The sequence below is a fragment of the Dama dama genome, chromosome 1 (genome assembly GCF_033118175.1).
Source record: "Dama dama isolate Ldn47 chromosome 1, ASM3311817v1, whole genome shotgun sequence".
NCBI classification, from domain to species: Eukaryota; Metazoa; Chordata; class Mammalia; order Artiodactyla; family Cervidae; genus Dama; species Dama dama.
Window position 1 is genome coordinate 52,724,929 of NC_083681.1, and position 23,115 is coordinate 52,748,043.

General features: G+C 37.5%; 1 protein-coding gene across 6 annotated transcripts in view; it reads right to left on the bottom strand.

The window, feature by feature from the left end:
* The window catches only part of C2CD3 (C2 domain containing 3 centriole elongation regulator), a 118,781-nt gene that overhangs the window by 64,209 nt on the left and 31,457 nt on the right, over positions 1-23,115 (bottom strand). For all 6 annotated transcript variants that reach the window (XM_061150019.1, XM_061150027.1, XM_061150052.1 and 3 more), the window contains 10 exons: positions 21,722-21,870; positions 20,934-21,140; positions 20,389-20,501; positions 15,684-15,802; positions 13,531-13,653; positions 8,694-9,188; positions 6,886-7,037; positions 4,831-5,077; positions 1,854-2,034; positions 194-377 (listed from right to left, as the gene is read on the bottom strand). In XM_061150019.1, coding sequence (XP_061006002.1) covers positions 194-377; positions 1,854-2,034; positions 4,831-5,077; positions 6,886-7,037; positions 8,694-9,188; positions 13,531-13,653; positions 15,684-15,802; positions 20,389-20,501; positions 20,934-21,140; positions 21,722-21,870 — 1,970 coding nt within the window. The remainder of the gene's footprint in view (positions 1-193; positions 378-1,853; positions 2,035-4,830; positions 5,078-6,885; positions 7,038-8,693; positions 9,189-13,530; positions 13,654-15,683; positions 15,803-20,388; positions 20,502-20,933; positions 21,141-21,721; positions 21,871-23,115) is intronic.

A 23,115-nucleotide genomic window follows, 5' to 3' on the forward strand; every position in this document is an offset into this window, starting at 1 on the left:
CCTAAAGCCTAATAATTTAACAGATTATGGTAAAAGCCGGATAAGAGTCACTACCAAGCTCTTAAATAACATTAAACAGGGCAGAAGGGGTCACTTTGCTTACTTACAATTCAACCAGAGCTAATTAAGGGAAGGATGTTCTATGACTATGCACTTCTTTCCTAGGCACAGGAATGGATTGTCCATACTGTACCTGCACCAGATTTCAAACTGGACTCCACCTCCAGGGACAAGCCCATGTGCAGAGAAGGCACTGAGCAGGAGCCTTTGCACTGGAACTTCAGCTGGCAACAGGAGAGAGTGACGGTGTTCACTGTTAAAGACAGGGTCTGGAACACAGAGTGTGGTTGCAGATCTGAAAGGCCTCAGGGTGATTCCTTTGGAAAAGATAAGAAATTCAGAGTAATTCAACACATCATCAAGTGTCTTAAATGTAGTAAGAGAGAATGTTAATATCCAGTATTATTCAATTTTATCCTCACAGTAGACTGTAGCCCGCCAGGCTTCTCTGTCCATGGAATTCTCCAGGCAAGAATACTGGAGTGGGTAGCCATTCCCTTCTCCAAGGGAAAAGAAAGCAGGTATTTCTCCTGCTACAGATGAGAGTACAGATACCTTGAGGTTACACAGTCAATCCAAAGATCTTAGAGCTAGCAGGTCACAGACTTGGAACCAGAATCTGTATCTTCTGACTGCATTACTCCTACCAAGGTCCATTTCCCTAGTAGCTATGGTCTCCTAAAGTGCCATGATAATACAGAAGAGATTCCTTTGTTGGTGGACAGTGTGTGAGAGCTCCAGCACTTTATTTTCTTTACTTTCTTACCAGTACTTATTAATCTATTTAAAAACTATATATATAGCCATCTCAGTGAGTATGAAGTGGTACCTTGTGACTGTTTTGATCTTTATCTCCCAAGTGACTAATAATGTTAACCATCTTTTTATGTGCTTATTAGCCATTTCTATATAGTGTCTATTCAGATCCTTTGCCCGTTTTTAAATTGGGTTGTCTTTTTATTACTGATTTGTTAAGAGTGCTTTATATATCCTGGGTACAAGTCCATTATTTGAACCTCAAAACCAATCCTGGCAGCACTTTCAGTTACTTAAGGACATGCTCAGAATAACAGAAAATTTGAGTCATCCAACTTGCTCATTCCCAGCTGCAATCAAACAAGGTGACACTTCGTCCTCTTGTTTGAGCTCTCAGAGATGACCAGAGGATAGACGTAGTAAGGGACAGTACAATGTACTGCAAGAGCTCTACATTAAGGCCAGCTGGACAGGGTTTAAATGCCAACTTGTTAGTGGGGTGGCCGCAGTTACTAACACTCTGAACCTTGCTTTCTCTTCTGTAAAATAAAGACACTAGAATCTACCACGGTAAGTTGCTTTAGGATTTAAGATTATGATCTATGTAAGATATGTATATGTACATATTTCCCCTAGAAACAATGGTTCAGTATTCTCTTAATTAGCGCTCTTGATGACCTTACAGAATATAATTACGGTGGATAATGAGAATCAACTGTATGTTAATAGATAAGAGTGAATAGGCTTGTAAATGATGTTAAATGAGACAAAATGTAAATGATTGATGGATTTAGGTAAAGGGTATACAGGAATTCTTTGTACTATTATTGCAACTTTTCCATAAATCTGAAATCAAATCAAAATAAAATGTTAAAAGAAACAATTTAAGAAAAGCAAAAACTCGGGGTGTCTCCTGCATTGCTCAGCTAAGACTAGAAATACCGAGGAACACAAGACTTACTCAGGAAGAAAAATCTCTGAGTATATTCAATAAAAGAGCCACACAAGAATGACAAGGCCTAATCTCCCAAACCTACCATTTTCAAGGAACTCAGGTCCTTTCAGCACATTGGACTGTGAGTCTTGAACTGGAAAGTAGTACTGGACATAACAATCTGCTTCTCCCCAGACTGTGGCCTGAAGAGGGGTGAGCCCTTTAACCTTGTCTACAAGGAGTTCAAAGTGGTGCTCCATCAATCCATTTCCATGGTCCCCTGCCTATGAAATGAAACAGAGATGCTGGTGAGCTTTAAAGAGTAATTTGTATAGAGTGTTCACGCTTATTATCTGTACAGTCTGAGAAGAGATGAAGAAATAAGCAGATACTTAATATTCATTGTGTATAAATCTCACGACTGCTCACTGTAATCAGATCAGGGAGCATTTACTCTAGACTGTGAGACTTGGTCAATATTAGGAAATCCATAAATGTAATCCAGTACACTAACAGAGGAAGGAAAAAAGTGACTACCTCAATAAAGGCTGAAAGGGTATTTGATAAAATTTAATCAGATGTTTCTGATTCTTCGTATGCTTAGAAGGCTATTTCCTTAACAGGATAAAGAACACATATTTGAAGCAGCTAAGTATTAATTATGTTAATTATTCTTTTTAATGACGCTAGGAGTAACACAGAGTGTTTATTAGAGGAGAGGTAGTAAATATACTGTTACTGAAGGTACTTCTAATAACAATAATGTATTTATTACTTACTCTGAGCCTTGCACTTATTAATATTAATTTGACATGTATAGCCAGTAATAGTGGAACCTGGGGTCTGAACTCAGGTAGAGTGACTCCACAGCCAGTGTTCTTTTCCTCAATTCCAGACAGCCTCAGCAGACACTAGCTAAGTGATTATTAGGAATACTCACCAAAGGGGAATTCAGGATTCAGATAAGGGTCAGACCATATGATTTTTATGTGTTTAAGTGTCTAACTACTAATCCAAAATATGTGGAACAGAGATCACATTAGGTCTTTGCCTTGGCATCTAGAAGCATATGTCAGTGACAGCTGTTCAAAAAAGTTCCTTAGGGAAACAGAAAATTTGTACTTTGATTCTCTAGAGAAGAGTACAGGCAAAAAAAAAAAAAGCCCCTCAGAATTATAGCAGCTTCTTAATATAACCATGCAGTATTACAGTAATTCAGTTCTGCAGACACTGGACTGGATAAGAGACACTGAGTGCAGAAGCAGAAACAACTGTATTTATGTTCCAAATAGGAAAAGGAGGACATCAAGGCTGTATATTGTCACCCTGCTTATTTAACTTATATGCAGAGTACATCATGAGAAATGCTGGGCTGGAGGAAGCACAAGCTGGAATCAAGATTGCTATGAGAAATATCAATAACCTGAGATATGCAGATGATACCACCCTATGGCAGAAGGCGAAGAACTAAAGAGCTTCTTGATGAAAGTGAAAGAGAGTGAAAAGTTGGCTTAAAGCTCAACATTTGGAAAACAAAGATAATGGCATCTGGTCCCATCACTTTATGGCAAATAGATGGGGAGACAATGGAAACAGTGGCAGACTTTATTTTTTTGGGCTCCAAAATCACTGCAAATGGTGACTGCAGCCATGAAATTAAAAGATGCTTGCTCCATGGAAGAAAAGTTATGACCAACCTAGAGAGCATATTAAAAAGCAGAGACATTCCTTTGCCAACAAAGATCTGTCTAGTCAGAGCTGTGGTTTTTCCAGTAGTCATGTATGGATGTGAGAGTTCGACTATAAAGAAAGCTGAGTACCAAAGAATTGTTGCTTTTGAACTGCGGTGTTGGAGAAGACTCTTGAGAGTCCCTTGGAGAGCAAGAGAATCCAACCAGTCCTTCCTAAAGGAAATCAATCCTGAATATTCATTGGAAGGACTGATGCTGAAGCTGAAACTCCAATACTTTGGCCACCTGATGCGAAGAACTGACTCACTGGAAAAGACCCTGATGCTGGGAAAGACTGAAGGTGGGAGGAGAAGGGGACGACAGAGGATGAGATGGTTGGATGGCATCACCAACTTAATGGACATGAATTTGCATAAGCGCCGGGAGTTGGTGATAGACAGGGAAGTCTGGCGTGCTGCAGTCCATGGGGTTGCAAAGAATCAGACATGACTGAGCGACTGAACTGAAATGAACCTTTTAAGGACTTCTTTTGTGTTCACAGTAACATTTTTTAACCTTTGGCATGAAATTTAACAAAATCTAAGTTTACATTGCAATGTGAGCATGATGTAACACCTAAAAAAGACTTGGGAATATTAAACAGATGAGCTTTATTTGTGCTTTTATGTCATTTTTAAATTAACTCCCCTCACTATTATCTACTGATAGACATAAATATAAAACAGAAAAAGTTCAGAGTTCATAACAAATAAACAATAGCCTACTAATAGATATTTTCCTAATAGTTCTTTCTCTGCTAGAGGCAATCAATTTGTCATTTAGATTCAGATTAAAAAACATAACATACAGTGGAGACTGAGATTTGGCTATTCTAGTAAAGATATCAAATGTAAGATACAGGAGGACAAGATATAGTGGACTTAAGAGTCAGAAGACCTGCGTCTGAACACCAATTCCCCCATTCTCAGCTACGTGACCCTGGATGAGTAATATAAACTCTAATTCTATTTCATTACCTAAAAAATAGAATGACAATGACCTACCTCATGTATAAGGGAATAAACACAATAAAGTATGTCAATGTGCTTTCTTAACTGAACAACTGTACAAAACAAATTACTTTTAAGTTATGAGTAGAAAAATTAAGAATGTCACTTGAAAACTTTGCAACATGGATTTGGTCAAGAAACAGAATATTTTGCCAGTTTACATTTAGGATCACTCTTCACCCCATCCCCATTTTCTCCCCCAGATTACCTTTTCTTTTTTTCACTGAGACTATTTTTTTTTTAGGGCAGATTTAGGTTCACTCCAATGATCAAAGCATCACCTTGTAAGCCTTAAAATAAGATTATGTTTTTTCTAAACAATCAAGTGTTTGGTTACTACCATAGCAACAGATGCTACAGACGGCTGGTCCAGGAAATGGGCTGGCCTGGGGTTGAAGGGAGTAACTGTTCCTTCTTCATTCTTTAATCTTTGTAGTGCTATTATCTGATCTGAAGAGCCCATAGCTAAAAAGACTCGAAGACTCCCATTTTGGTGGCCTGAGAACACGTCAATCACAGGCATGTAGCTGTCGACAGCAACAACTGGATACCGAGCATCAAGCAGCAGGCGAGAAACCTTGGGATCTCTAAAGAGAGAGAAATTGTGCGTGAGCAAACAACAGTCATCAATCACGTCATAGAGTTGCTTCATTTTTTACTTGTTTTCTCAGTTTGTTAAAAGCGGACCTACAACTAGAAAAGTAATGGTGGTTCGAAAAAATAGGATTCTATCCATAATCCATCAAGTAAAAATGACAGGCAGATAAGCTCCAAATGCAGCAATTTGAGGGGGAAGGGATGTGTTTAACTTATCTCTGTATCATCATGGCCCCAAGGGTTGCTGAAAAGAATATTTTAGAGGTAGGCAGTGGTCAACTAGAAAAAGTATATACATTTTGGAGTCCAGCAGATAAGTTTTGAGTAATATTACAAATAATATCTGCTAAGTTACCGTGTACTTACTATGTCATAAGCACTTTAGTTCCTTTAATCCTTCTAACATGGCAAATGTTGCTATTCTTCACTATTCACAGATGAGAAAAAAGTCTAAATGCTCTTCATTACCATGCTGAATCTTACATCTGCCTCTTACTTGCTGTATGACTAAGTAATCAGTATAACTTTTGAAAGTGTTTCCACATCTGTAAACTGCAGGTAAGAAAACCTGCATCAAAGGGCTGCCGTTAGGACTAAACTGAGATAACTGATATAAAATGCCAACATGATAAGTGCTTAGGAACTGATAGCTATTACTGTTCTACACACTCAGCAATGAAAGGGGTCTAAGGCAATGAAAAAGAAAGGGGAATATCAGACCAGTCTAATACCACAACAAAAAAGGGGAAAAAGCTGAATGCCTTCAGCTGAGAACGACATCCATGATTCCAGCAGAACTCCTTAGCCTGACCAGGCTTCCCAATGTTACCATCATGTAAGTACTAGACTGTTCACTGGAGGCTCATTCCTTTATTTTCTCGCTGGATCCTCACAACTGCTCCAAGAGGGAGGTAGGATATCTGTCATCACCTTCATTTTACAGATGATAAAAAGAAAGCCAGAAAGGCTGACATCTCCAAGTTAAATGATAAGCTTCCTCATTTGTAAAATGGGGATAATGATAATACTTCCTGGGGTTATAGAAAGGCTCATGTGAGACACTGCCCACAACAGTGCCCTTTGCAAAGTGTAAGGTGCAGCATTTAAAACACAGAACCATTAGAAGGGTGTTAGGAAAGAGGTCAGTTCTAGAATAATTAAAATTCAGTACCTTGAAACAAAAACTGAACAGTTTGTACTGAGGATGGAAATGATTTTCAGATAAATCAATATCCCATCTAAGTTTGAGTAGTGATAAATGAGTTACAGCAATCAAATCTGAAGGTCTAAAAGACAATGCTCACTATAGAAATCTTGCAAATGGTTGATGCAAACAACACTAACTAAAGTTTGTGACAGAGATAAACCATCAGTTCTGTGAGGTGATAAACTTTGGCAGCTGAGCTTCTTGGTGAGGGGAGTGGACTAGAGAGTCAGATTTCTGGGTTCTAATCCTGGTTCCACTACTTTAATACATATTACAAATTATTTAATTTTCTTGTGCCTCTGTTACCTCATTTGTAAACAGGGGAAATAAAATTTACCTGCCTCAGAGGACTGTTGTGAGGATAAAAGGACTTGATGTATGTAAGGTTCTTACCATAGGGCCTGAAACATGGAAAGCAGTATCTGTATGATTGCTATAACCTAGGAGAAAGAGCAGCAAATGTAGTGAAATTGAGAAAAATCCTCCAAGGAATTATTGGGTTGGATATGTTTGCAAACTGCAAATACTCCTATTCAAGTTCATACAAAGTTAAAAATGTAAAAAAAGAATACTTCAAAAGGTCCTATTTACTTGAATGACATGTAAAACTGATGGAGGGGGAGTTTCACCAGCCCGAGAAGCTTGTCCTGTCCTGGGCTCCGCACCTTGTTCCAAGTTTCAATTATCATCACATTGTTCTTAAGCCTTTCCAGACATTTGGAAGACAGAGAGACAGGAATCACCTGGGGAGAGGGACAACCAAAAAACAAAACAAAACAAAACCCCACATCTGAGACAAAGTATTAACTCATACTTTTATTCAATAAGCATTTACGAAAAGCCTATTTGCCATGCACAGTGCTAGGAGCTGAAAACATCAAAATAAAACCCACTCTGTATCCTCAGTCTAAAGCCATAGCCTTGTTTAGAGACAGACACACAAAGGCCAAATACGAAACAGCATGAATTCTCTGATGACAAAGCTCATCTAAATAGGGCTTCTGGGGCACAGGTGGGAAAAGAGGATATTTAGAAAACTGCAGGGAGTTGAGCACAGCTGGACTATCTAGTGTGCAGAGAAGAGGACACTGGAGAAGTACAGGCAGGGTCTTATAGTCCAAATTAGGGTTTGAATTCTAGCCTGAAGGCTATGGGGAATCACTGAAATATTTTAAGCAGGCGAGTAAAATATTCAGGTTAGTGTTTTAGAAAGATCATGACTGTTGGTACACAGAAGAAGGAATGGACAAGTAGAGACAAACAGGCAGGACAGTCGGAGAGCTATTTGGAACAGGAACGAGGGCCTGAGTGAAAGCGGTGGCAATGGAGGAGAGATAAGATAAGTTATTCCAGAGATAATTAAGTTTGTAGCATCTACTGGACTTTGTAAGTCATTATGTAAGAAAGACTCAAGGTCAACTTCTAGGTTCTGCTTGGGTTTCTAAGTGAATTATAACATGAATTAGGGCAGACAGGAGGAAGAGGAACAGACTTGGAAGGAAAAATAAATTCAAATTTGAATACATCTGAATTACTTTTCCATTTACACAACTTTATTGAATACCTGCAATTTGCCAGGGGATGTGTTAGGTGCCAAGAGGAAAGGGCTCTTGAGAGATCTAGGTGGTGATGACCAGAAGGCAGTTAGACACAGAGATCTGGAACTAGAGGGAAATGCCTGGCCTACAAAGAAGTGTGGATTTGGAAGTCATCTTCACATAAATGAAGCTATGGGAGTAGATGAGGCGACCATGGGGAAAAGAGGGTTGGTTTGGAGAATGCTAAGCATATAGTAATGAACAGGGATACTAATAATTAAAAGTAGGAGAGAGGGAGAAGTGTTGGGGTCACAATCCTTTTCCTAGTTTTCCTACTAGCTCAATGACGGAAAAAGAACAGTTGTTGAGTCAGAAGGAAAATAAGAGGAGAGAATCACAAAAATCAAGGGAGGAAACAATTTAAACAACAGCATCAAATTCTACTGAGAAATCAAGTAAGATGAGTATTTAAATCAGCAGAGAAATAAATGAGTCTAAAGGAAAAATAAATAATAAGAGACTGGAAACAGAAAAGAAAAAAGTTTAACTGATCAAAGTCCTAGAGGAAACAAAGAAATAGAACTCAGAATTCAGGGAAAAGAAATAGCAGGAAACCATATAAACAGAACAGAAAGAAAGAAAGACACAAAATGTTTTAAAATGTTGGCAATGTCTTTTCTTCCTCCCAACCAATACTGGGCTGGATCTGCACACCAGATAATTATAAAAATCCTCCCAGTCTGAACATTCTCTAGTTCCTTTACAATGTAATTATGATCTGGGAAACATATTTCTCTTCCCTCCCCAACTCCCATCTTCATCCTTAATGCATATGGAACATTAAGACATGTACAAAGTTACCTGAGAAAAGTTAAAGACTGGTTTTGTTGTGCCCCATGCAATGACAGATCTGGTGACTTCTTCTGTGCTGAAGAGTTTGCAATTTAAATAAACATTACTTGATGGTTGTTTCTCAGATTCTCCAGTAATGAAATCTTTTCCATCTGGCACCATCAATAGCACATGCAATAGCAAAGCACTCTCTTCTGTTGACCCATTCATCTCATTTACCAAATCAGGAGAGGCTGGTGCTGCCATGAAGGTTGAGTAACTTGGTATGTAAGGGCTAGGTGACTTTGGGGTGGGGGGCATCAAATTTTGCATTTTCTTTACAGTTTCTTCATGACTTTGATTTAGGATCTGTGGGTTTTTGGTACAAGTAACATCTTGAATAGTTTCTGGCAGTGTCTTATCTGGATTTGTAAGAGCACTAAGTGGGGTATGTTGGGTGTTGCTACTCAACTTTGTATTGACACCAGTGAAATCCTTGTTATCTAAAACAAGCTCCACAGTTACCTAGAAAACATAAAAGGAAGAAAGTTAATAGGGATATCTTCTAGAATCGGAATCAGAATTTTGGAGCTAGAAGCAGCATCAGATTGTTAGGATATAAATTAATTCACACTCAAATATCGCAATAGTAAGAACACTAATAGACTGCCTTACCTTACCAGGATTAAGAAAAGCTAAGCAGATAATTCATCAATAACACAAGATGAGCCTACAACACCATTTTGTGCCAGAAAAAAAGGGAAGTGCTCAGAAAAGAATGGAGACATACTGAAAGGACAGAATTCAGTGGAAGGGGCTCCCACTGGACAAATATAGGACAATCTGAGTTTCAAAATGAATAATAATAGTAGTGGGTTATAAGCTTTTGAATGTCAGAATCCATGAGTCCATACGACTGTCAACAAATAAGGGAGAAGGTTCAACTTTTCTGTGTAGAATGACGATTAATAAATGCACAGGGAGTGGGGGAGTCAATGGTGACGTTAGAAAACCATATAAAACCATATCCTTCCAATTATCACAGTAGTAAGTCATTCAGATAAACCCCAAATGGAGGACACTGTACAAAGTAACTGACTTTACTTTTTTTTTAAACATAATTAAGATTTATACAATTTTCACACAATAGTAGGTTACAAATTCTATTCATGTTCTCCCATAGACTATAAATTGGGAGACACCGGAACATATCCAGGGACATAAAATAAGGTGCAAAAATTTCATGGTCTAAAGGTATTGAAATCAAACAGAATCTGTTCTCTTATCACTGTGTCATTATATTAGAAATCAATAGCAAAAGATATCTGAAAATAACCCACATATTTTCAAGTGTAATGTGACACTTACCAAGAGATATCTTTGACTTAGGCATCAAAAGCCTCATCAAAAGTAATAAAGTATCTTTATTACTGGGGAAAAAAAACCCCCAAAACTATACAGAGGGTGATTGCAGAGAAGAAAGCATTTAAATGAGAAATTAATATCAAAATGAGAAATTATTATTAACGATACTTTAAACAAAAGCCCATTATTTGGAAATGAAATTTCCACTTTTAAAGGCTGGGTGTATCTAAGAAGCCATAACAAGGAAAATCAGATGGCCTTACTTTCAAAAACAGTAAAGTACTAAAAGACAAAGAAGAGCAGCACAACTGTTCCAGACTAAAGGAAATTAGATACAACATTTAAATGCAACAGATGTTTGGTTCTTGAGTCTGAAATACACACCCAAGTAGTATTTCTAACACAGTTTCACTTATTAATGACTGTTAATGGCCTAGAATCAAACCCTACCTATTTGCTATGCAAATAAGACCATTATGTAAATTGAGGTTAGTTAATTGTTTAAAGGTTCTTCCCTTCTTCGGAATCAGCTACCCTATCTTACATATCATGTAAGACATGCAAGCTCTCTTACATATTATATGAATAAAGGTAATAAGCAAAATTTAATTCATTATAAATAAATAATGTAGCAGATGATCCTGGGCTGGAAAAAAATGCTACAAAGGGAAGTATTGGTACAGCTGGTGAAATCTGAGTATGAACTATAGATAGAATATAGTATTGCTGTTAAACTGATCTTTATTACTGTACAGTATTATGTATGATTCTGCCTTTGTTATTAGGAAGTGAAGTGAAAGTCGTTCAGTTGTGTCCGACTCCTTGCAACCTCATGGACTATACATACAGTCCATGGAATTCTCTAGGACAGAATACTGGAGTGGGTAGCCATTCCCTTCTCCAGGAGATCTTCCCAACACAGGGATCGAACCCAGGCCCCCCGCACTGCGGGAGGAGTCTTTACCAGCTGAGCCACCAGGCAAGCCCAAGAATAACAATCTTCCTAATTGTTATTAGGAAAAACACACAGAATTCAGGGAGAAAAGTTTAATGTCTATAACATAGTCTCAAATAGTTCAGAAAGAAATTGTGTATGTGTACAGAGACAGAGAGTGGGGAAGGAGACAAAAAGAGAGAGAGAGAGAAGAGGTGGATAGTTATAAAGCAAACATGAAGAATAATTGCTGAGTTCAGGTAATAAGGGTATATGAGTTCTCTGTACTATTTCTTGCAATTTTTCTCCAAGTTTGAAGTTATTTTTCAAAGTTTAAAAATGTTAAAAAGTAAAAAAGGATGTGGGATAAATGAAGAATGAAAATGGTCACTATTTTATGAGACTGAATTACTAGAGACAATGGGGACTTGTTGTACCTTTTATTTGAAATCCACAGCAAAATTCTTTTCCTCTATTGAATATAGACAGCAATCTATCTAGAACAGTACTTCTCTCAACAAAGCCAGGATAGAAACAATTTCTAGTCCATCAGTTCTATTTATTACTCCTTTCTGATTGTAAACCTTACAGTTCAGAATGGACTAAGAAAGCAAAAAAATAAGACTTCGGTAGGGGAAGAATAATGTTATATTGATTTTTTTCAATGATAAGTGAAACAAGTCTTTAAACGGTATTTATTACTAAGGAGGCCAGAAAGAGGGCAGAGAGGGCTTCCGAGAAGCAGTACGAAAATCAAGAACAAAAGCACGAATGCATAAGCCAGCATGACACCTTGGCAATCCTTTACATAGTTTGACATGGCTATTGGTAGGGAAGCTACAAGAGAGATAGCTGCAGTGGTCTGCTGGGGTCATAGGATGGGCCCTTTTATCCTGTGGGTGATCAGGAGCCATGGAAATGTTTTATGCATGGCTGTGATGATTTCAAAAGCCCACCAGGACAACAGGACAAAGCTATATTGAAGCCACACATTCAAATTCTTCCACCTAATGGGAATGTAAATTGGTGTAGCCACTGTGGAAACCTGTATGGAGGTGTCTCAAAAAACTAAAAAAGAACTATCATATGATCCAGCAATTTCATTCCTGGATACATATATGAAAGAAACAAAAACACTAATTTGAAAAAATACATCCACCCCAATGATACCAGCATTATTTGCAATTACCAAGATATGAATGAAACCTAAGTATCCAACACAGATGAATGAATAATGAAGATGGTGTATATACAATGGAATACTACTCAATCACAAAAAAGAATAAAAATCTTGCCATTTGCAAAAACATGGGTGGTCTTGGAGGGTATTATGCTAAGGGAAATAAGTCAGACAGAGAAAGACAAATACTGTATCACTTTTATGTGGACTCTAAAAATGCAACAAACTTGTGAATATAACAAAAAAGAAACAGACTCACAGATGCAGAGAACAAATTAGTGGTGGGGAGAGAGATGGGGCAAAAACAAAACAGAGGCAGCAGATTAAGAGGCACAAACTACTATGTACAATGTAAAATAAGCAACAAGGATATATTGTGCAGTTCAGGGAATATAGTCAATATTTTATAATAACTATAAATGGAATATAACCTTTAAAAATCATGAATCACTATACTGTACACCCATAACTTATACTGCACATCAGCTATACTTCAATTAAAGAAATGATTAGGGTAAGCTCTAAAAAAAAAAAATTTCTTCCACCTAAGAAACTGATGCTTCTGAATAAAAGGAAAGAACTCTCGCTCTGACGCATTACATTCAGCATGCAGACACAAACTCAGTCACTTCTCTCCTTGTTCACTGCCACTACTCTGATCCTAACCATCAATCATTTCTTCTCCGGATGCAATAGATTCCCTATTTTCCCTCCTGTACCCTACAATATCCTCCACAGGGCCATCTTTTAAAATGTAAATCAGGTATTACTTTCATGTTTGTTTCAATATTCTTCTTGGCTCTTACGATAAAATTAAGACCTTTACTCTTACTACAAAGCTCTGAACAATATGACTCCTGCCTGTCTAGCCAATCTCCCATTTGGCTCACTGTTGTGTGGCAACATTCTGACCCCTGATGAAGTCAAGCCCATTCTCACTTTAGGGTCTTCGCATGTGCCATTCTTTTCTCTGGAATGATCTTCCTCGGTGGTCTCTTCCTCTCATTCTTCAATTATCACCTAAATGTCACCTCCTTGGAGACATCTTTCCATATTCTATTTCCTCCCAGGTACTTACTGTCATATGTGTGTGCATGCTAACTTGCTTCAGTTGGGTTCAACTCTTTGCAACCCCATGGACTATAGCCCGCCAGGCTCCTCTGTCCATGAGATTCTCCAGGCAAGAATACTGGAGTGGGTTGCCATGCCCTCCTCCAGGGTATCACAGAGCACACCCTTTAGCTCCTTCGCAGAACTTGTGTTATCCTATTTTAACATAAGCTGCAAAAGTTAAGATGCTGGTCTTCTCGTTCACTGCTACATTCTCAGGCCCAGCCAGTAACACATGCTCCATAAATACTTGACTCCCTGAATGTGTATATACCTACCCTGATGGGGCCAAGAGGAGTCTGACCTTTCTCCTGTTGTACTGGAAGCTGGTCACTGAAACAAAGCAGCTCAGACAGCATGACAGCTCGTAAAGGAAGTGATGCGGAACCAATGACTTCCGGCTGAGAAAAGAAGGAAAGAAAAAGTCTGGGTTAAATTAAACAGGAGCCACAGGGACTAAAAATGACAACATATGATGACTTATAAAGGAATCCATGCTTTATGAAGTCAATAGCTTAATTATTTGACTGAAGCAACTCTTAAATGGGAGCCCATATTCTGCCTTTGTAGTCTCCCTTTTGGGTTTCACCACCTCTCCGTGAAAGACTAGAAAGGGTTTCAGGAGTTAGAAAGAAGTTAGGAGATTATTTTTTTCTCTTTTTAAGAGTTAGTTCTTACAAAAAATGTTTAATTTCACTCTTAAAAATAAAAAGTGCAATTAAGATGACACAAATGTTTGTCATTAAAACTAAGAAAACTATAAAATATACCCAATACTGTCAAGGTTATGGAGAAACAGAGGCTGTCATGTGCCTAAAGTTGGGAATATAAACTGGCAGCGTTACTTCTGAAAGCAAATTTAGCAAAAAATATAAAAAGCTTTTAATATTCATATTCTTTGGCCCAGTAATTTCACTTCTGGAAATTTATACTGAATAATAATACTTAATAATTTTATATGCAAATGTATATTTTAAAAGTTACAATGAGAAATGATTAAATGTTCAATAATCAGGAATTATTCGTTATACCACATTCCTAGAATGGAATACACAGCTGCTACCATAATTTTTACTAAAATTTGAAATAATATGAACACTTTTTGTTATGTTTATGAGAAATAGGGTATTAAGTTATATACAAATAGTAAAACCTTCACATATTTATAAAATTATGTGGAAAAATAAATACATATATTTGAAAAAAATAAGTGCTCCGGCCTGGTGCACTGGGAAGACCCAGAGGAATCGGGTGGAGAGGGAGGTGGGAGGGGGGATCGGGATTGGGAATACATGTAAATCCATGGCTGATTCATATCAATGTATGACAAAACCCACTGGAAAAAAAAAATAATAATAATAAAAATTTAAAAAAAAAAAAAAAATAAAAAAAGGATAAAAGTTGCATATAAAATTATCCTAATACTGTCAAAGATTTATACATATACTGTATTCATTTGAAAAAGATAAAAATGACATACATAAATATTAACAACAGCTATTTCTTGGTGAAGAAATTATAGGTGATTTTTGTGTTTTAAAGATATTTTTCTATTAAAAACATAATTCTTTTATAATTAGAAAAAGCCATTAACTACTGATTCAATGCAAATACACTGAAATGCTTATAAAGGTGTCTTAAGGTTCTGAAATTATATTTTTCCTTCTCCTCCTATTTTGCTGTATTTTCCAAAATGAACCTATATTATTTAAATCCCCTGAAAATACAAACAAAAAGAAAACAAGATGCATTCTTCATGCTATCCATATCAAAGAGGTCAAATATTATAAAAACTACTCTTTTAATTGAAGGAAGTAACAACTGCTCATGACATAATTATTGATTTTTGTTGTACCAATTGCAAGTGGATTTTATAAAGCTGGAATTAGCTGATAAAACTGCTATCCACAATATATTATTTTGGATATGGGATGGAAACCTTATATATTCTGTCTGAAAAAACAAAGTAGAGCCTCAAATTAAGGCTGCTATTCTGTATCAATCCACATAGTCAACTCTCCATAGCAGGGAGCATAGCAAAGAGCTTAAGAACTTAGGATCTATAAAGACTTGGGATAGAGTCCTGGCTTTGTCTTTTATTAGCTTTATTATTAGGGTGAGCTTAGACCTAAGTTATTTCACTAAATCTCAGTTTTTTCATCAAATTGAAGATAGCAGGTACCTAATTCACAGACTTGTTTTAATGATTAAATTTGATAATATCCATTCAGAGCCTTTAGCATAATATCTAGCTTATGATAAATACTAAACGGAAATTTAAAATTATAATAATAGACAATAAATCGTAAGTATTACTAGTGTTTGAGCCTGCAGAAATTTCTAGTTGAAGATACAAATATAATTTTAAGTATGCTCCAAATCCCTGGTGTGACTAAATGGTAAGGCAAAAGTCATAATCACTTGGAAGTACCTTTTTCTGTGGGGTTTTCTTTGTGTAAATTTGGAAAGTAAGATTGGAATTCCACCAGTGTTTGATCATTGGGCCACCAAACTGTACTGGAAACACAGATCTTTGCTGGAATTTCACCACTGTAAGGAGAACCAGACACGTAAGCACATGTCACACCATCCAACTAGAGCCATTTCACCAATTCATACCTTGATACCACCCACCTCTCTTTCAAATCTAACTAAAATCTCTTTTAGAAATCCAGTCAGTGTAATTTCACAGAAGTGTTAGAGTTATAGGACTTTGACTCTGTGCCTCCCACCATGATTAGTCACTTCAAGCAGTCAGCTGAGAAGCTGACTGAGGGGAAGGGAGCCGTGGAAGCCCTTGCAGCAGTCCCGGCCCACATTTCGGTGCTATGTCGGTAGACCAGTGCTCCTTAACTGAGATGTGGGCTTTGTGACCATGATTGTGTGGTGCTCAATGGAAATGCCAAACATTCGTCATGCTTGGAAAGAACTTAAAGAGCAACTGGATGAGGATATTGATTCCAAAGTAAAGGGAATGGTCTTTCTCAAAGGAAAGCAGGGTGTTTGCTTTGATATCCCCACTGCATCAGTAACAGAAGTACAGGAAAAGTGGCATGATTCACGGTGCTGGCAGCTTTCTGTGGCCATGGAGCAACCAGAGCTGGAAGGACCACGGGAAGAATATCACAACTTCTGAGGACAGCAGGAAGGCAACTGAGGCTTCAGGGGACAGCGTGAGGGCAACCAAGGTGTCAGGGAACAGCAGAAAAGAAGTAGAAGCTTCAGAGGACAGTGAGCAGGAGGTGGCTACACAAGGAACAGATTCCAAAACAAAGGCCAGAAGCAGAGTTTTAATAAAGCATTCAGACAGTACTTTGAAGGAGAGGATTTATTTGGCAAAAACAGAACAATGTGCAGCAACATGGAACTGAACATTATTTTTCATACAAAGTTAAAAGCACATTGTATTTCCTTCCTGACCACCTTCCTAGTCCCCATCTCTTTAAGAGAGATAAGCTTCATCTAAATTATTTCATATGATTGATAACAGCCATTTATAACTTTATTGTTATTTTTATCTCGGGTATTACTTTGGAAAAGGTGTACAGATTCATTACATATTCTAATGTATTGTCTACAGATTATAAAGTCAAGTCAAGGATATATCGGAGAAGGAAATGGCAACCCACTCCAGTACTCTTGCCTGGAAAATCCCATGGATGGAGGAGCCTGGTAGGCTACAGTCCATGGGGTTGCTAAGAGTTAGCACGAATGAGTGACTTCATTTCACTTTTCACCTTCGTGCACTGGAGAGGGAAATGGCAACCCACTCCAGTATTTTTGCCTGGAGAATCCCAGGGACAGAGGAGCCTGGTGGGCTGCCACACAGAATCGGACATGACCGATGCGACTTAGCAGTGGCAGCAAGGATATATCTGCTGATACTTAAAAAAATTTTTTTAATTGAAGGTAATTGTTTTACAGAATTTTGTTGTTTTCTATCAAATCTCAACATGAATCAGCCATTTTAAGTTGATCCGTCTTTATACTTAGAAATGTCTCTTAATAGTAGACTTCCCTGGTGGCTCAGATGGTAAACAGTCTGCCTGCAATGCAGTAGACCCATGTTCGATCCCTGGATTGGGAATATTCCCTGGAGAAGGAATGGCAACCCACTCCAGTATTCTTGCCTGGAGAATTCCATGGAGAGAGGAGCCTGGCGGGCTACAGTCCATGGGGTCACAGAGTCGGACACAACTGAGCGACTATCCTCTACAGGACTGAAATAACAAAGACAAAGAGAAAATCCTGGGTACAGTACAGAGAAGATAAGGAGGGCTACGTTGCTCTGCTTTGCTATGAGAAATCATCAGTGTCAAGCATATGAGCACTGGATGTGTAAAGAGACATACCATACGCTTCACTGGGTGTAAGGTATGGCTTAGTGTTTTAAAAGACAAGTTGATAGGTAGTATAATGAAAGAAGGGAGATGGCTGGACAGTGAGGGATAAATGAAGAGAAGAACTGAATCAAAAGCTATAATAATGAAAATGAGTTTATTTTCTGACTGAAGACTAGGGGACTCCTCTTGCCACACTTGGACAAGTGTGATGTTTGTTTGCAGTTTTGGGCTGAATGGAGTCTGTTTTTTAGATAGAAAGGAAAAGGTTTCTGCTGTAATAGCAAGTGTGAATGGGATAAAATGATGGTAGTATCTGAGTCTGTGCTCCCTGCTATGGGGCTTTAACAGGTTTTTTAAAACAGGAATGTGGGGTAGAATCATTTGATATATGAGTAAGTTCTGTTATTTACTAAAGAACCACTTCAGCCACAATTTATCACCTGTAAAACGACCTTCCAGTTCATTCACTTCTAGACCCTTAAAATGGATCTGAAGAACCCACACAAAAATGCCCAGATACAGGGCATCCACTATCTCTAATATTCATTCAAACAGCCCACTTGATCTACTGATCTCTATCCTTGCCATCTTAATTCTTGACTCTATTTATTTCTCTTGGTACTCATGGACAGGATCTGGGCCTTGTTATTTGGATCCATCCACAGGAACTGTTAACAAAAGGTCTGGTCCCAGCAAGCCCACACTCACTAGACCAGTTTCCCTGCTTCTCCCACCATGGAAAGAAAAGTAAGACAACACCTACGCCTCATTGGTGTGCTGAGAGGATCAACTGAGGTAACAGATAAAAAAGCACTTTAAAACTTTAAAACACTATGAAACCTTTAAAACACTATAAAATCTCTTTTACAAAAAGAACTTTATATCAACCTGGTGCTACTCGGATTTCTCCTTACTACTTTAAGTATGTCTTGGCACTGTTATTTTATTTCTTACATAATTCTGCTTCTTAAGCTCATTATTAAACTAAAAGTGAGTTAAGGCAATAATGGAAGAAGAAATTCATGTAAACAAATTGCGAGCAATATCCCTAAAAGACTTTTTTTTTTTAAAAGAGCTGAAGGAGATACTGAAAATGTCTTGTCCATTGCATGTCATTATTGAGAGTGGCCCACAGATGGAAAGGCCATTGTGTCCAGGGTCATAGAATTAACTGTCTGGTATAACTAGAGCTAGAACTCTTCCAATTCTTGACTTGATGCTTATTCCATATGCCCCATATTATCCTTCTCAGAATGACAAAAGGAACACTCAATCTCTGTGGCCAACAATAATAATGCATGAGAAGCAATACAGATTAAGTACACACAATTTGGAATAAAAAAAGTTCTAGGTGCAAATTCTAGTTCAACCATAAATCAGTTGTATTATCTTAGACAAGTTACTTAATTGATTTATGTCTTAGCTTCCTCTTTCCTCATCTATATTTATGTGTTTTAAAGGATCACATGATTAATGTATGTAAAACACTGATAATTTAGTGCCCCCCAAATGTAAACTACTATTAGTTACATGCTATTTTAGAGTTTAATGCTTTTACATTCATTATCCTATCTGATTGTACATTAAGCCCTTGTGTAATACAGGCAGTCCTTGCTTTGTAGATACTATGTAAACTGAAACTCATGCATATCAGAACCATGTCCTTGCTGTACCTCAATTTTATAGATGGGGAATGTGAGGCTCAGAGAAATTTTAAGGAGCTCATAAAATGTCATATGGATAGAAGGAGGTAGAAGAGGGAAGACCTAAGAAAAGAATCCAACATTTTTCTTTGCATTGGGGTTTGATAAAAGCAGATTAATTGCATTAAAGCTTCTCAAACATACTTCAGCCAGCAGAATCAACTATACACTCTCAAATGCTTTGAACAAACCTACACAGTAGCTTTTGTTGCTATCAATAATATAAGTATACAGAAAACATATGAAAAATGTAAGTGTCCTAATTCTTCCTTAAGGTGATGGAGAAAGTGAAACAAATGACTCTAGTAAAAGAGTATTTTAAATTACTTTAGGTGCTGTTTTTAAGGGCAAATAAGGATTTATTTTAAGGGTATTTATTTTTAATGTTTGGGCTGGAAATACATCAAATAAGAAATGATGTATGTGCAATACTACTCATTGAAGCACTGTTTTTAATAGCAACGCATAGAAAGCAACTTAAATATTGAAAGTTGAAGTATTATTGCAAGTCAAAAAACCAGTCAGTAAAATCACATATCGTATGATTCCACTTAAATCAAATGTCCAGGATGGGAAAATTGAGACAAAGTACGACAGGAGTTGCTTAGTGAAAGGGAGCAAAGAGAGAACTGAAGAATGAATGCTAGTAAGTATGGGATTTCTTTTAGGTGGGATAAAAATGCTCTAAAATTAAGATTGTGGTGATGGTTATACAACTTGTGAATATATTAAAAATCACTGTGTTGTATACTTCAAATGGGTAATGACATGGTATGTGAATTGTATCTTGATAAAGATATTTTAAAAAGGGAAGAAAAGAAAAACAATAATAGCTGCAAGAATGTGATTTAAGAATCAAGTTTTGAGTTATAGTTACTGCTATGTCACTGCCTTGCATGAGAATAGCCTGAGGACAGGATAAACCTCTGGGCCAGTTTCCTCACTTGCAAAGGAATAAGCATAAAGTCATCTCAAAATTCTTTCTACCTCTAAGATTCTATGATAATATAGGAGTATATGAGTAATTACAGATTCAAAAATCCTCCCAAAGTCAAAATGTCTAAGGAGCAGAAATCAAATTCTCTCTTACCTCCATCTATAATTTTACTGGATGCAAGTCGAACCACCTCAGTAATCAAAGTGGTCTTTGTCAATCCATTTTTGGAAAAACCCACAGGAAAGTGATATTCCACAAAGAAGGTGCTAAAAAAAATCAAAACAATTAAAAAACAAACCAAATAATAATCTTATTTTCTGGTAAATCCTATATATCTTTCAAGGCCCTATTTTTAGAACCCCAGGTCCTCAGAGGACTTCCTCTTTTCAAAACCTTCACCAATCTTGTGTTCCTACAGCACTTTTCATATAAAACATTTCTTTTGGCCCCTAAAGCCCTATTATAGCAGCCATTCAAATGTTTCTCTCTCCCGCTGACCGTAAGGCATGGAAGAACAGAGCCTGGCTCTTAAGTTTCTTTATTCTCAGACTTTTCGTGCTGGGGACCTAGTGGGAGATTTAGTACATTTTATTGATTGATGAAGCATATGAAAACACTAAGTACAATATAATTATTTCCTCTCATCGCAAACACTTTCCAGAAATGTCAAATTTAGTTTTCCCATGTGAGAGACATACCGCTTTTTTGACGTCAGCTTAGGTGGTCTCCCAGGAAAAGTTTTTTTGCCAGAGGTATCCTGAGGACTATCTGGAGGAACTCCCATTGTTTCGATGATGATTCTGACTGAATGTGTTCTACCCAGAAGGGCCAGTTTATCCACACTTAGTGTCATCACTTGGGCATCTTCTGGAGTTTCTGATAGCATCTGCTGTTCAACAAGATTTCTGAAAGGAGTTCATACAGGTAGTAAGGTAGACTGTCAGAAGCCAAATATGAAATGATCTAATTTGTACAGGTAACAGGAGAAAAGAAGGGCAGCAGGCATCTTAATGCACAAGTTATCAAGGACTGAGAAATGGCCTTAGTCCTAATTTACAGTCAAAAAGTCTGAAAAACTATAAAAACATTCTTATAATCCAAAGGCTTATCTCCACACAAGTATAGAAACTGATGTTAGAGAATCAGGTTTTCAACAAGACTTTACTTCAGTTACTATTTTAATATAAACTACTATCATTACTTTTGTGTATTCCTTTTCATTTGCGTTCTTTATGTATACTTTCTACACTAAGTGTAACAGAGTACAAATACAACCCAGAATTCTGCTTTCTCTCTTAACCATTTTACTACATCCATTTTTTCATGTTATTACATGTTTAAGGATTGTAATACTTAATGCATTACTGTAATTCACTTAACCAGTCTGACAGTGTTGGCAAACACAGGTCATCTCACATGAGGAGATCTTGTGAAAATCATCTTTCCTTGCTTTTGCCTCTAAACAAGCATTCATAAAGAGGCTCACCTATTTTTCTTACCCATCTCCTTCTTCGACTTATGATCATTTGACTCTAGAACCTTAGGAGATCTGGCAAGAGCTTTTGACTGGCTCATTGTTTTAGAAGGGACATCATCATCTTCACTGAAGATATCACTGACGCTGGTATCAGATTTCTATCGAGGGACAGAAAAGAGAAGAGAGGCACTAAAAGATAACTGCTTTGGGGACAGAGGTAATGAAAACATTTCTCTGAAAGTAGTAATCAAGAAAGAACTGATACTAGGGAGACAATCCTATGTTTCTCTTGGTTACACAAAAATAACCCAAAGTTCATAAAAATAACCTGCAAGTTCAGTTCAAAGAAAATAAACAAAATTAGATTCTTCTTTCAAATTCTCAGTAATAATAACAACAACTATTTACTGATTGCCTATTATGTATCTGGTACTATGTTAAATGTTGCATGTGTATTTTTAGTACTTATTACATTCCTATAAGGCATTCTCACCTCAATTTTTACAAATGAGAAAATGAACGCTGAGAGAAGTTAGGTGCCTTTAAGACTCACAGCTGCTTCTGCTGCTGCTAAGCTGCGTCAGTTGTGTCTGATTCTGTGCGACCCCACAGACAGCAGCCCACCAGGCTCCTCTGTCCCTGGGATTCTGCAGGCAAGAACACTGGAGTGGGTTGCCATTTCCTTCTCCAATGCATGCATGTATGCCAAGTCGCTTCAGTCATGCCTGACTCTGTGACCCCACAGACGGCAGCCCACCAGGCTCTGCTGTCCACAGGATTCTTTAGGCAAGAATACTGGAGTGGGTTGCCATTTCCTTCTCCAAGATTCACAGCTGTAAGTAGTAGAGGCAGATCTTGATCTCCATGGGTTCCAAAGCCTCTATTTTTACTACAGTTTGAGGCAAAATAATTGTACAGTATCACCTAACTATATGGGTGCAAAGACTAATTTTTTTCACCACTCTAATGCAGTGCTCAAGGCTCAGGAGGTAATATGTTCTAGGGGGGGAAAACATGGGCTTTTTGCCAGACCAGGGTAAGAATTCTAGTTCTGCCACCTATAAATAATTACTAACAATTAACATCTCTTAAACCTTTATTTCATGATATGTAAAAGAGATGACACTATCTCATGGGGCTAGCAAAAGAATTAAATGAAATAATCAATTTAAAACATTTTGGACAGTTCTTAACAGGTAACATAAATTCTCTGGCACACAGAAAATGTGGAATCAATGTAAGTTCCCATAGCTAGTGGGAAGTTGCTATAAAACACAGGAAGCTCCGCCTAGTGCTCTGTGACAATCTAGAGGGGTGGGATGGGGTGGGTTGGAGGGAGGCTCAAGAGAGAGGAAATGTATTTATATTTATGGCTGATTCATGTTGTTGTATAGCAGAAACCA